Here is a 13,564-nt window from a genome sequence, read left to right on the forward strand (position 1 = left end):
CATGACTAAAATCTAATCAAGAACAACTCTGCAACTGTGTATCCCACAGAGATTCAATGATTTTTTTTTTTTAATTAAAAAGGTGAGTACTGGAGTAATAGTACAGCAGGTAGGGCATTTGCCTTGAACCTTGTCAAACTGGGTTCAATCCTCGGGATCCCATATGGTCTAGCAAGCACCACCAAGAGTAAGTCCTAAGTGCAGTGCGCAGGACTAATCCTCGAGCATCGCAGGGTTCGGCCCCAAAATGAAACAAAAAAAGTGATGATGAAAACCTTTCCAGTTTCTTACTAGCCATTAAAATATCCTCTTTATGAAAGTCTGCTTCTTCCCATTTCATGAGGGGTCATTAATTTCTTTTTTTGTACTTTGTGGTGGCTTTATATACTCTGGATATAAGCTATATAAGATATAAGTTCTGAGGGTTGTTTCAGCAAAAGCGAATGATGAAAAATTGTATTCTAGGCTCAGTCTATTTCTACCTTCTCTCCACATTGACTTACAAGGCTTTAAAATGTTATCATGATATGACAACTACCAAATTAAAGTTTTTCTTATTAGATTAAAGTTTTTCTTATTAGATTTATACTTCCATTTAGCACTACCAAATTGAAATGTTTGAGTCATTTAAATTAAAATATTTCAATTCTCCCTTTCTTCAATGTTTCAGTTAATGATAACCACAGTATAAAAGGAAAATTAAAAAGAAAAAAATTTAATAACATTCAGATGCTACCATTTTTTCCTCAAATCCGACAATCACCAATCTTGTCAATTTCATCTTCACTTATTTCCTTTTAATTTTCAGAGTATTATAAACAATCTAAGTAATCACCATTGCTTCCAACACTATCACATTAATCTTTCAATTGGTCTCATTGCTACTATAGTTTGTAATTCACTGAAAGATCCAGGTAATCTTTTAAAACCATTAAAACTTAGAACCAGGGATGAAGCCCACTGGTAAAACATACACCACCCATGTTTGAGGCCTTATCAATCTTGGTGCCACAAGAAAAACAAAATAACACATTCAAGCCTATGGCTGAAGAGATAGTAAAGCAGGTAGGACACTGTCTCGTTTGTAGCCACCTGGGTTCAATCCCCAACAACCCCTATGTTCTCTTCCCCTCCTCTACTCTGGTGGCACTCCTGCTCCACCAGAAGCGATACCTAAGTACAAAGACAAAAGTTAAGCCCTGAGCATTATCAGGTGGGCCCATCCCCACAAAAGACACACCTGACTGAAACCAATCCATCTATATAGTCCCATTACTATAAATGTAATGCCCTACACTTGAAAGTCCTAGAAAAGTCTGTCCCTGCATGTCCTAGAAAGTCTGCCCTGTCGTCCAAACTTATTATCCTAATGATTATTCCATTACAAACTACAAGTCTGCATCTAGTTTCTTTAATCAAAATCTGTGTCATTATATTTCTAATGGACTGGAGAGATAGCACAGCGGGTAGGGTGTTTGCCTTGTAGGAAGCCAACCCAGGTTCGACTCCTCCGTACCTCTCGGAGAGCCCGGCAAGCCACCGAGAGTATCCCGCCAGCACAGCAGAGCAGCTACCCATGGCATATTTGATATGCCAAAAACAGTAACAAGTCTCACAATGGAGACGTTACTGGTGCCCGCTCGAGCAAATCGATGAACAACGGGACAACAGTGCTACAGTGCTATGTTTCTAATAGAGTATGTCCTTAAACTTAATTATCATCTGATTTTTCTGATTATGTCCTTCAGATACCACATTTCAGGAAGGCTACATGAAAACCATAATCATTATCTTTTCCTGGTTCTTTCTCCAACAACTCATACCCCCAAAAAAGGAAAACAACAGACTATAATATCAAAACCTGACAAGGATATACAAACAAAAAACATTACAAATATTTCTGATGAGCAGATATAAAATTTGTCAATAATACATTGAAAGTGTATCATAAACAAAATATTAGCAAACTGAACAATACATTGAAAGTGCACTGTGAACATCAGATATCATGAACAAACATGCCGCATATGATAATTCATAACAAGCAATACAAAATAAATTATTTAGGACCTGCTATTGGGGTAGGCTTGGATGGTGGTGGGACTGGTGCTGGACTATTGAATGTAATAAATTATCTTGAATAACTTTATAAAAAAATTTTTTAATTTTTAAAGAAAAAAATATATATATACCACATATGGCCTTCCAAGAGCTGCCAGAATATCTGAGCAGAGCCAGAAATAAGCTCTAACCACTACTGGGTGTGACCCAAAAGTAAAGAAACAAACAAAAAACAGAAGAGGAAAAAGCAAATTGACAAAACAAAAATGAACTAGCCAAACTGTAGCAGTGGTGTAGAGGGAGCCATAAGGGAATATAAGCTGGATACTGCTTTTTGTTTTGCTCTTGTAAGTAGGCACGCAAATCTTTACAAATGCATAATTGAAAAAAGCAGTAGAAAGAACACAGTTATCAAGAAATATAATATTGGTGGTTCTAAGTCTATATTCAAAGTCTAATCAGTGTTTTCTCAATTGTGTCTTACATTTCCTTCTTATTTTGTTTTAAAAAAAAAAAAAAAACACCAGGGTCTGGAGCTATTAATAGCACAGCAGGTAGGGTGTTTGCCTTGCACTCAGTCGACCCAGGTTCTATTACCAGCATCCCATATGGTTCCCTGAGCATCACCAGGGTTAATTCCTGAGTGCAGAGCCAGGAGTAACCCCTGTGCACTGCCGGGTGTGACCCAAAAAGCAAAATAAATAAATAAATAAATAAATAAATAAATAAACAAACAAACAAACAAACAAACAATTAAAAAAGAAACCCAGTTCTTCCTCAAGCCCCACATTTATAATGTGACATACCATCTAAAACTGCAATCTACCTCTCCTATCTTTTCCCTGTAAGACTCATCAATTTCTGATTAACTGATTTTGTGCACAAAGTGCAAAGGAGTATCTTCAACAAAACCCACTAACTACTTAGTATCTATTTTTCTTGAATATTGACACATTATGCAACCATGGTTAATTTTCTTACATGCTTGTGTTAAAAAAAACACATAAACTGCTTAAAAACAAAAACCAAATATAAACATATTTGTGCATAAAAATCTTACACATATAAAATCGTCAATTAAAATTTTTACAAAGATCTGAGTATAAGGAAATTTACTAACAATATAAATTTTAAATTATTAAAAAAATGTCATTGAGTATGCATTAAACTGATTTTGTACACTTACCTGATAACATAGGTCCTAAAAGGAATAATATGCTGCATGACAGCAGGGATATGTAGCCATATTCTAATCTAAAAAGAAACAGAAAGATAACATTTGAAATGAATAATTTGAAAAGCCTATTATAAAATGAAAAATGCCTATCACATTAATTAAAAGCAAATAGTTGAAGCCCCAGAACCCATGTGTGGAATGTGAAAAGCCCAGAACTGATCCCTAGTTGGGGCTGGAGAAATAGTCCAGCAGGTAGGGCATTTGCCTTGCACATGACTAACCAGGAATCAATTCCAGCAACACATATGGTTCCCTAAGCCCACGGGTAATGATCCCTGAGCAAAGAGCAAGGAGTAAGCTTTAAGCATCTCTGCTGTGATCCCACACACAAACACACAAAAAATGATTTGAATCCTGGCACAGCAACCCACTCCCCAGCACTGCTGATGTGGCCTTGGAGGCTTCTGAGTACTGAAGGGGTCGTCCTGCTGATACCCAGCACCACATCACCAAGCCCTAGCATTGAACGGAACATTGATCAGTCAGGTTAGCTAATTATTGCGGGAGTGGTTCTGGGTCCCCGGAACACTGCTTCATAGGCTCCCCAGCCCTAATAACAAACAATATTGAGGGCTGAAGATATAATACAGTGGTTAGGGAGTTTGTCTTGCAAGCAGCCAACCCAGAGGTTTTCTGGAACTACATATGGTGCCCTTAGTTGAGCATGCACATAAGCACACAGAAAAATTGCCCAAAACTAAATAAATCATAAGCACAGAAACAGAAGTAAGCACTAAACAGCAACAAGTGTGATCCAAAAACAAGTAAATCAATCTATCTGAAAAATTGATTTTCGCTTTTAGCTTCTTGCTGAAAATCAGCATCAAATAACCAAATCTTATAGCACATTTATTTCTATGTACCGCAACACAAATACTTTAAGTACTATAATTGTTACTCTTTTAGTTTTTTTTGGTTTTTTTTTTGGTCACACCCAGAGATGCACAGGGGTCACTCCTGGCTCTGCACTCAGGAATTACTCCTGGTGATGCTCAGGAGACCATATGGGATGCTGGGAATCAAACCTGGGTCAGCCGCATGCAAGGCAAATGCCCTACCCGCTGTGCTATTGCTCCAGCCCCAATTGTTACTCTTAAAGAACAGTTTTCTGGGGGCTGGAGTGATAGCACAGTGGATAGGGCGTTTGCCTTGCACGCGGCCGTCCCGGGTTCGATTCCCAGCATCCCATATGGTCCCCTGAGCACCGCCAGGGGTAATTCCTGAGTGCAGAGCCAGGAGTGACCCCTGTGCATTGCCGGGTGTGACCCAAAAAGAAAAAAAAAAAAAAAACAGTTTTCTGGGGCTTGACGTAAGGGTGGCCAGCTCTCGTTTGAATCTCAGCACAATATGATGCCTTACATCAAAAGGTATAGCCCCCAAGCACCACTGGGTTGGCATGAGTAATCACCAGCACTGCAAGGCCTGAGCAGCACCACATCCTCACAGTCTTGCATTGAACCACCAGATCAGTTCACTAGAATCACCGGCAGGGCCCCCAGGACTCTTGAGCCCTGATTGAGAATCCCCCACTTCCCACCAAAAACATAAAATAAGAACAAAAAAAATCTCAATATTACTTCTTAAAAAAACACCAAACTACTTATGATTTCTAGTCACTTTAATGTCCATCTAAGTCAACATACTTTATAATTAGATTAATTAGAATATCAAGTAATGAATGGGGCTGGAGCAACAGTACAGCGGGTTGGGCGTTTGCCTTGCACGTGGCTGACCCAGGTTCAATTCCCAGCATCCAATAGGAGTAATTCCTGAGTGCAAAACCAGGAGCAACCCCTGAGCATCGCCGGGTATGGCCCTCCCAAAAAAAAGCCCCCCCAAAATATTACAATATCAAGTACTGAATGTAGGCTGTTACTGCAATTACACCAATCTAAGATATAGTAAGCTGTAATAAACCTATATCCTTTTAAATCTAACCCTTGCATAAAAGTGGTTCACAACTCACTGTGATTTAAACATCACTAGAATAAAAATCTTAAGCAAGTCACCAAACTAATGGAAAGCCTGACATTGACAAGAGATACAGATTTGGAAGGGTCCAGGGATAGAGTGCCTTGCAATAGTAAAGTGTCCTTCTTATAGGCATGAGGCCACCTAATTAGATTTCCAAGAGCAGCCAACAAAAGTGTAATTCCAGCAACACCATCATTTGTGATTCCAAATACCAGCAACACCATCATTTGTGATTCCAAGTACCATAACCAAGTGTACAATCTCTGGAGACTGCAACCTGATGTTAGATATACAACTAAAGTATGCAATGCCTCTGATAACAACTAGTGTGCGAACATCAAAACAAAATCACAACTCCCAGTCATACAGCAAAGGGCAAGTACATTTTTTAAAAGGAAACACAGAGTATATGGCTTACCTCTAATCAAAGATACCTATATTTTAAGTAAGCAAGAACCATATTAACAGTTAAACGTTAAAAACTTTCCTTCTGAGACTAGGTAAAAGAAAGTTAACCTTCAATTCAACTGCAACCGGCGTTCCTAGCTGGTGCAATAGGAAAGAAATTAAAAAGGCAAAGATGGTAAAAAGGGAAGTAAATTAAAGAGCTCCCAAACCTCTTATCAAAACTGCAGAAAGCAAAAACACCAGAGCTAAACACAGAATACTGGGAGGAGGGCCCTCCCAAGAAGATAAAACCTGAAGGGACAAGATACTATCTACAGCATACTCTGCCAAGGAACGTGGACACACCTGAAAACATGCCTAAGGAGTGTATCCCAAGGGAGGGAATGAGCCATGGAGAGCAGTACTGGAATATATAACGGTTAAGGAGCAAACCTATCAGGGCCACAGTGTTGAGTCCAGGGCCATTCATTACTTGTACATGAATGACTTTTGACAAGCTGGCAGAAGCTTTGCGCCCTGTCTGAAAAAGAAACTCTGCCTGCACCACCACCAGAAGCCAAGGTGGAAAAACAGCAAGCAGATCATCATCAGTACTCTCTCCCACTCATATCTGATGGGAGCACACTGAATAGCTAAACATTTAGCAAGAACCAGCTTGATTGGGATCAGGCCAGGTACACTGGGCCTGCCTGAAGGTGTACTCTTAATCACACACAACCAAGAGGTTGCCCAAATGGTTGGATATCATAACCAGGGTCAAGTACTGGCACTTCAAATACCAGGTAGCAGCACTGGGGGTCTATCTGGCCTCAGGTTTATAGTGATCCAGTATGTTTGTGAGAATACTTAGTAGTGGTTCAGAGGAACACAGAACTGCACCAGTCTGAGGGCAGAATTTGTGAACAGTCCCCACATAAACACTACCACTGAGGCCTGCATAAAATCAGATTACTCCTAGCCCACATGTAACATCAGACACAATAAAGAAGTAGAAGAATTCTCCTGCAATAATTAATGAATACAAAAGTTCAGGAAAAACCTAAGACCCAAGAACATAAAAGCTCTCTAACAGCATAGAAATGCCTGGGGAGATAGCTCCAAGTAAAACGGGAGACTTAGGTTCTATCCCTGGAAGTAAGTGGTCTCCCAAGCACTGCCAGAAATAGACCAGAGCATCAGATATGGCCTAAACTGCCCCCAAATAAATAAAACTACCTGAACAAATTCCTCAAAGTAACATTAGTAACTATGCTCACTAAGAAAAAGAATAGAACTCTAACAAGGAAAGAGAAAGTATGCAAGAAATTTTAACCAGAAATCAATGAACTGAAAAGCATAATACCACGCTAAAAAGCAAAATAAAGAATTAAAAATGCCAACAACCTTATGAAACACAGAAAGACATTGAATTCTTTGGAGACTGGAGAAAAATGAAATACCATCCAGATGTAGATACCATGGCATCACCCATAGAGGGTGGTGGGTCACCAAAGAAAAGAGGCCCAGTGGCCAACCTGAGTACAATCCTCAGCACCATGTATGGTTCCCCAAGTTCACCAGGAGTGATCCCTAAGCACAGAGCCAGAAGCAAGCCCTGAGCACTGCCAGGTATGGACAGAAAAAAACAGAAGAAATTAAAAAACTCCAAGAGGGCCAGAGTGACAGTATGCTTGCCTTTTACCAGGACAATTCAGGTTTGATCCCTGGTACCCCTTAGGGTCCCCTGAGTCCCATGAGTATTGATCCCTAGACACAGAGCCAGAGTAAATCTTAATACCACAGACTGTGGTCCAAAATCAACCATTAAAGATATAGGGGCTGGAGCAGGTAGGGCATTTGCCTTGCACGGGGGCCAACCCAGGTTAGATTCCCAGCATCCTATATGGTCCCCCAAGCACTACCTGGAGTAAACCCGAGTGCATGAGCCAGGAGTAACACTTGAGCATTGCCGGGTATGACCCAAAGAGAGGGAGGGAGGGAGGGAGAGAGAAAGGAAGCAAATTTTTCCATCCCCAAAAGTAAAATACATGTACTTCACCTGTGCACATGGGTCGTTTTTTTCCCCAAGGACAGACCACATGTTGAGTCAAAAAGCAAGTAAGTAGTAGCCTCTCAGACCATAATACTTCTAATGTGTAAAAAGAAAAGAAAAAAAACACACACACACAATCTCTTAAAACCTGCCTTTCCTACAAGCAAATTTCAGGTGAATAAAATGCTAAACATTGTTTCCAATCTTAAAATCATTTGAGGAGCTGGAGCAATAGCACAGCAGGTAGGGCATTTGCCTTGCACACAGCCGACCCAGGTTTGATTCCCAGCATCCCACATGGTCCCCTGAGCACCACCAGGGATAATTCCTGAATGCAGAGCCAGGAGCAACCCCTGTGCGTTGCCACAGTAAACCTTAACACCACAGACTGTAGCCCAAAATCAACCATTAAAGAAAGAAATAGGGGCTAGAGCGATAGTACAGCATGTAGGGTGGGCGTTGCCGAGTGTGACCCAAAAAGCAATAAATAAATAAATAAAAATAACATTATTCGAAGAGGTACTTACATTAGATACAACTGTGATAAATGCATGTGCTATAAGAAATGGCAAAGTTTCAGGAGTTCCATATTCAAAACAATCCTTCATGAGAGAAAGGCCATTTTTTCCACAAAACAAACACACATAACGAAGCAAATGCAATGGTACTTCTACATCCTGCAGGGAAAAATGAAATTCTTTTAAAATTTATCAGGATTATGCATAATATTACCAATACTGTACAAATACTGTCAGACAAAAACAAATTCAAGAAATATCAACAAAAGCATAATTTTTCCATAAATTCAATAATTAAAGAATAATGGCACTTACATTCATATCACAGAACGCCCCTAATATGTTGCTTTCTTGGGTTGATATATCCTGATTAAAAAAAAAAAAGTAAGGAAAGTAAGGTCACACTTGAAAATGACATTAAAATTCTACAATATCCTAAAGACTGATCTTATGAATTTGAGATCTTTGCCATTGAGATTACTTATTATCCTGAATATAATTAATTCTACATGAAGGTAAATTTTTTCTAAAGCATATTTATACCCTTCTTCAAAAGAAACCTTTGGTTCCCAAGTCAAACCTTTTCATATCTAAAGCCTTAACTCTTTAAAGAACCAAGTCAATTCTTAAAAATACATTATAACTAACTCATTTAAAGTGATATTGAGGGGGCCAGAGCAATAATAGTACAGTGGGAGCTTGCCTTGCACACAGCCAATTCAGGTTCAATCCCCAGCATTCCATATGGTCCCCTGAACCTGCCAGGCATGATCACTGAGTACAGAGCCAGGAATAAGTCCTGAGCACCACCTGGGGTGGCTCAAAAAAAAAAAAAAAAAGTAATAATCTTGAGGATTTAGAGTCAGAGTACAATGGGTACAGCTCTTGTTTTGCATACAGACAACCTGGATTTGATCCCTGGCACTTCACATGGCCCTCATGACCACCATGACTGATCCCTGAGCACAGAGATAGGAATATAGAAATACTGAGCACTAGCAGTGTGGGGGGGAGGGAAGAGAAAGGGGGGGGGGAGAGAGAAAGAGAGAGAGAGAGAGAGAGAGAGAGCAGGTTAGAAAGACATTAAGAAAAGACCAGGGTCTGGAGAAATAGTAGTTAGTAAGACACATGCAAGGCAAGGTTCGATCCCCAGCATCCCATAAGGTCCTCTAAGTACCACCAGAAAAAATTTCTGAATGCAGTAGTAACCCAGTAGTAATCCCTGAGCATTGCTGGGTATGGCATAAAAACCCATCCCATCCTCCCACCCCCTAAAAAGAAAAAAGGCCAGACAGTACAGTGGGTAATGGGCTTGTCAAGTCCCAGGATCAAGTGCTGCAAGTACCATAATGAAATGCAAATCTTGGTAAGCAGGTGTGCAAACATCTATTGCAACATGAATAGCAAGAACATAAGGGAAGGACTCTCAAGCACTGGCCTCACTAAGCCTGGAGCAGTCTTGGAGCACCACTAGGGGTGGTCCCAAAACAAAAAATATTTTAAGTACATGATCTGATTCCCATAGTTTTTAATGTCTAAAATTACATAAGTTCATTTTTAATTTTTTGGAAAGAATAAAGAAAAGAGATGTTCAAGTGTTTTATTAGTCTTTATTCTGTATTTTTCAGTCACCACTGAAAACGCATAGTTTCTGTTTTTTGTTTTGATTTTGGCCACAACCAGCCATACTCAGGGCTTACTTCTGGCTCTGTGCTCAGGATAAATTCCTGGCAGTGCTTGAGGATCATATTTCATGTTGGGGATCAAATACAAGTTGGTTACACATAAGGCAAGTATCATACCTGCTGTACTATCTCTATGGCTCCTAAAAGCGCTACTTTCATGATCATAAAACTACTTTCATCTAAAAAGTGAGCAGCCCGCTGCAGAGATGCCTCCAAACTGCGCCAGGCCAATCTCACCAGCCTGCCTCAGATGGGAGCAGGAGTTGTCCCTCCACCTGTCCCCTATGTATCCTAGTGGCCAAAAACTCCCTGAACCCAGTGAAAAACCCAGGTATGCAGGACCAGTGACTTTAAACTCCAGACCTCCAGGGAATGATGGGCTGGTCTTTCCCGTCTCCCCACCCCTATGGGGTCCTGGCTGTCATGCCTACGGAAAGCATCTGGGTGCCCATTTAAGCACATTAATGGCCATAATCCAGAGACTTACAAATGAATATTGGAACTAAGCAGTTCACTGCAGAGAAGCCTGGGGACCCAACTATTTAAAATTTTAGAATCCAGAAGCGTGGGACCGCTTTTCATGCTATTCATAATAAGCAATACAAAATAATTTATCTAGCATCTGCCTGTTGGGCAGGCTTGAGTGGTGGTGGGAAAATTTGAAATAATGGTGGTGGGAAAGTATAATGGTAGTGAGATTGGTGTTGAAATATTGAATGTAACCCACTATTGTGAACAACTTTATGAAAATAAAATTCTTAAAAAAATAAAAAGTGAGCAGCCAAAGGAACCCATTCACTTTATTGCTTTATCTGTCTCACATATTTAAGGTTCACTGCAAAAATTAAATTTAGAAACAAATGATTGAGAGCATCGCAAATTCTATAAACATTTAGAAATTATCAGAAACTATCCAGGATGATCAAAAGACTTCTCAAAAAAAATTAAATCTATTTCCAAGCAACTAAAATAAAGCCACAGTTAAGTTAGTCTAAGTTAATCTCAACAATTTTTGTGAAATATTTCCAAAAGCACAGAGTACAAGAACTGTGATATCATTAATACAGGTTCACAAATCAGGTAGGTCATGATGGAATAACTAACTGGAGTCAAGATTTCTAGTGCTGATGGGTAAGAGAGATAGCTTAAAGGACTACAGTAACGTCTGGGTTTGAGTCCCCAGCAATGCACTGGTCCCCTGGATACAGCTGGCTGTGTACCCACCACCACACACACAAAAAACGTTACAGTTTTACAAAACCTGTGGAAGGCCTTAAGAAATCCATTAGGAGGCTTAGTGATAGAACAGTGGGTAGGGCATTCAGTAAATAGGGCACTTGCCTTACACATGGCCAACCCACATTCAATCCCTGGTATCCCATATAGTTCCCAAAGAAATGCCAGGAGTAATTCCTAAGTGCAGAACCAGAAGCAATCTCTGAACAATGGCCACATGTTGACCAAAAACAAAACAAAACAAACAAACAAAAAAAAAACACCAAACCTTAGCAGCAGAAAATTTAATCTCATACTAAGTTCTTCCCCTATTCCATTCTCTTCTATTTTCAATAAACTTTTCTACTTTCAAATTTTTTTATTTTAAAAATAAAACAGTAATAACCAATCAAAAACTGGGAGAAGAAATAAATAGAAACTTCTCAAATCAAAACCACCTCACACCACTGATAGTGGTACCAATGAAAAAGAACCAAAACAATCACTGCTAGTGCAGACTGTGGCAGAAAAGGAGTCCTCATCCATTATTGGGATTAAGACTCATTTTTTTTTTTTGCTTTTTTTGGGTCACACCCAGCAATGCTCAGGGGTTACTCCTGGCTTTGCACTCAGGAATTACTCCTGGCAGTGCTTGGGGGACCATATGGGATGCCGAGAATCGAACCCGGGTCGGCTGCGTGCAAGGCAAATGCCCTACCTGCTGTGCTATCGCTCTGGCCCCGATTAAGACTCCTTTAACCTCTGTGGAAAACAGTATGAACAATATGGACAGCAATTCCACTTCTTCACATCAACTCCAAGAATCCCAAAACACTATTTTGAGAAAAGACATTTACACTCCTAAATTCCTTGCAGTTGTTCAATAGACAAAAACTGAAAGTAGCCCAAATGAACAAGAGAAAATGAGTGGATAAAAAAACATACCGGGGGTATGGTGCAGCCAGCAGATCAGCCTGTACCTGTGGGGTGAGCGCATCAACAGCCTGATGGTGCCTTCAGGCTTCCTGATACCCCAAAATTGCTGCTGTGCCTTTGGCCAGACCCAACAACTTGGGGCCAAGTTTACCAAGAAATTAAACAGCCAAGAATTCAGTATTTGGGAGCCACAGCCACAACCAATCTCAGGCTCAGCTATATAAGCTCATTTATTGATCTTATTTCAGAGACCCATAAATAAATCTCAAAAGAGATCAAAAGCCACAGTTAATCTCAAACCTGCATATGGCTGAACAGTCCGGGGTATATCAGAGGGTGTGGGTTGGCCAGGAACCCGCCCAAGCAGAGCACCCAGCAGCCACTCACTTCAATAATCCAAAATTGCCACCATACTCCTGGCCTGACTCCAAACTCTAAGGACGGACCTCACCAAGATATAATCTGCTGAAAATTCGCTTATGCAAGTTTTGTGACTGAAATCTCCAGGCTTTCTTGGAGTTGGGATGGGCTAACTCTCCCTACTATTCCTGGAAGCACTGGCAGTCGCCCTAATGAACCAACTCCAGGGCTACCATGTAAACTCTACTACCAGTCTTGCTTAAGAGAGCCATAAATAGGGGCTGGGACGATAGTGTAGCAGGTAGGGCATTTGCCTTGCACATGGTCGACCCGGGTACAATTCCCAGCATCCCATATGGTCCCCTGAGCACCGCTAAGAGTAATTCCTAAGTGCAAAGCCAGGAGTAACTCTTGTGCACTGGCAGGTGTGACCCAAAAATCAAAATAACAAAGAAAGAGACCCATAAATAAATCTTGAAAAAGATGAAAAGCCGCAGCTAATCCCAGACCCGCACATAGGTGAATAGAACGGGGTAAATCAAGAGGAGACGGTTTGGCCAGGGGCACACCCAAGCAGAGAGCCTGGCAGTTGCTTGCTTCCACAATTCAAAATCGCCACCATACCCCTGGCCTGATTCTGCCGTCTCAGAATGGACCTCACCAGGATATAATCTGTTGAACATTCAGGAATGCAAGTTTTGTGACTGAAATCTCCAGGCTTTCTAAGAGTTGGGATGGTCTACCTCCCCCCACCTCCCTGTACTTCCAGAAGCCTTGGCAGTCACCCCACAAACAAACTCCAGCGCCACCATGTAAGCTTTACTACAGTTCTTGCTTCAGAGTCTCATTAAAAAATCTAGAAAGATGGGGGCTGGAGCGATAGCACAGTGGGTAGGGCATTTGCCTTGCACGCGGCCAACCCGGGTTCGATTCCCAGCATCCCATATGGTTCCCCCGAGCACTGCCAGGAGTTATTCCTGAGTACATGAGCCAGGAGTAAGCCCTGTGCACTGCCAGGTGTGACCCAAAAAAGCAAAATAAATAAATAAAATAAAATTCTCTCAGACCCGCACATGGCAGAATAGACCAGGGTAAATCAAAAGGGGGAAGGGTTGGCCAGGGGCCCACCAATTAGAGC

At 40.8% G+C, this 13,564-nt stretch overlaps 1 protein-coding gene across 4 annotated transcripts in view; it reads right to left on the bottom strand.

Moving 5' to 3' along the window:
• The window catches only part of USP34 (ubiquitin specific peptidase 34), a 248,212-nt gene that overhangs the window by 190,146 nt on the left and 44,502 nt on the right, over positions 1-13,564 (bottom strand). For all 4 annotated transcript variants that reach the window (XM_055121529.1, XM_055121528.1, XM_055121531.1 and 1 more), the window contains 3 exons: positions 8,546-8,596; positions 8,240-8,389; positions 3,248-3,315 (listed from right to left, as the gene is read on the bottom strand). In XM_055121529.1, coding sequence (XP_054977504.1) covers positions 3,248-3,315; positions 8,240-8,389; positions 8,546-8,596 — 269 coding nt within the window. The remainder of the gene's footprint in view (positions 1-3,247; positions 3,316-8,239; positions 8,390-8,545; positions 8,597-13,564) is intronic.

Source organism: Sorex araneus, chromosome X, assembly GCF_027595985.1.
Source record: "Sorex araneus isolate mSorAra2 chromosome X, mSorAra2.pri, whole genome shotgun sequence".
Taxonomy (NCBI): Eukaryota; Metazoa; Chordata; class Mammalia; order Eulipotyphla; family Soricidae; genus Sorex; species Sorex araneus.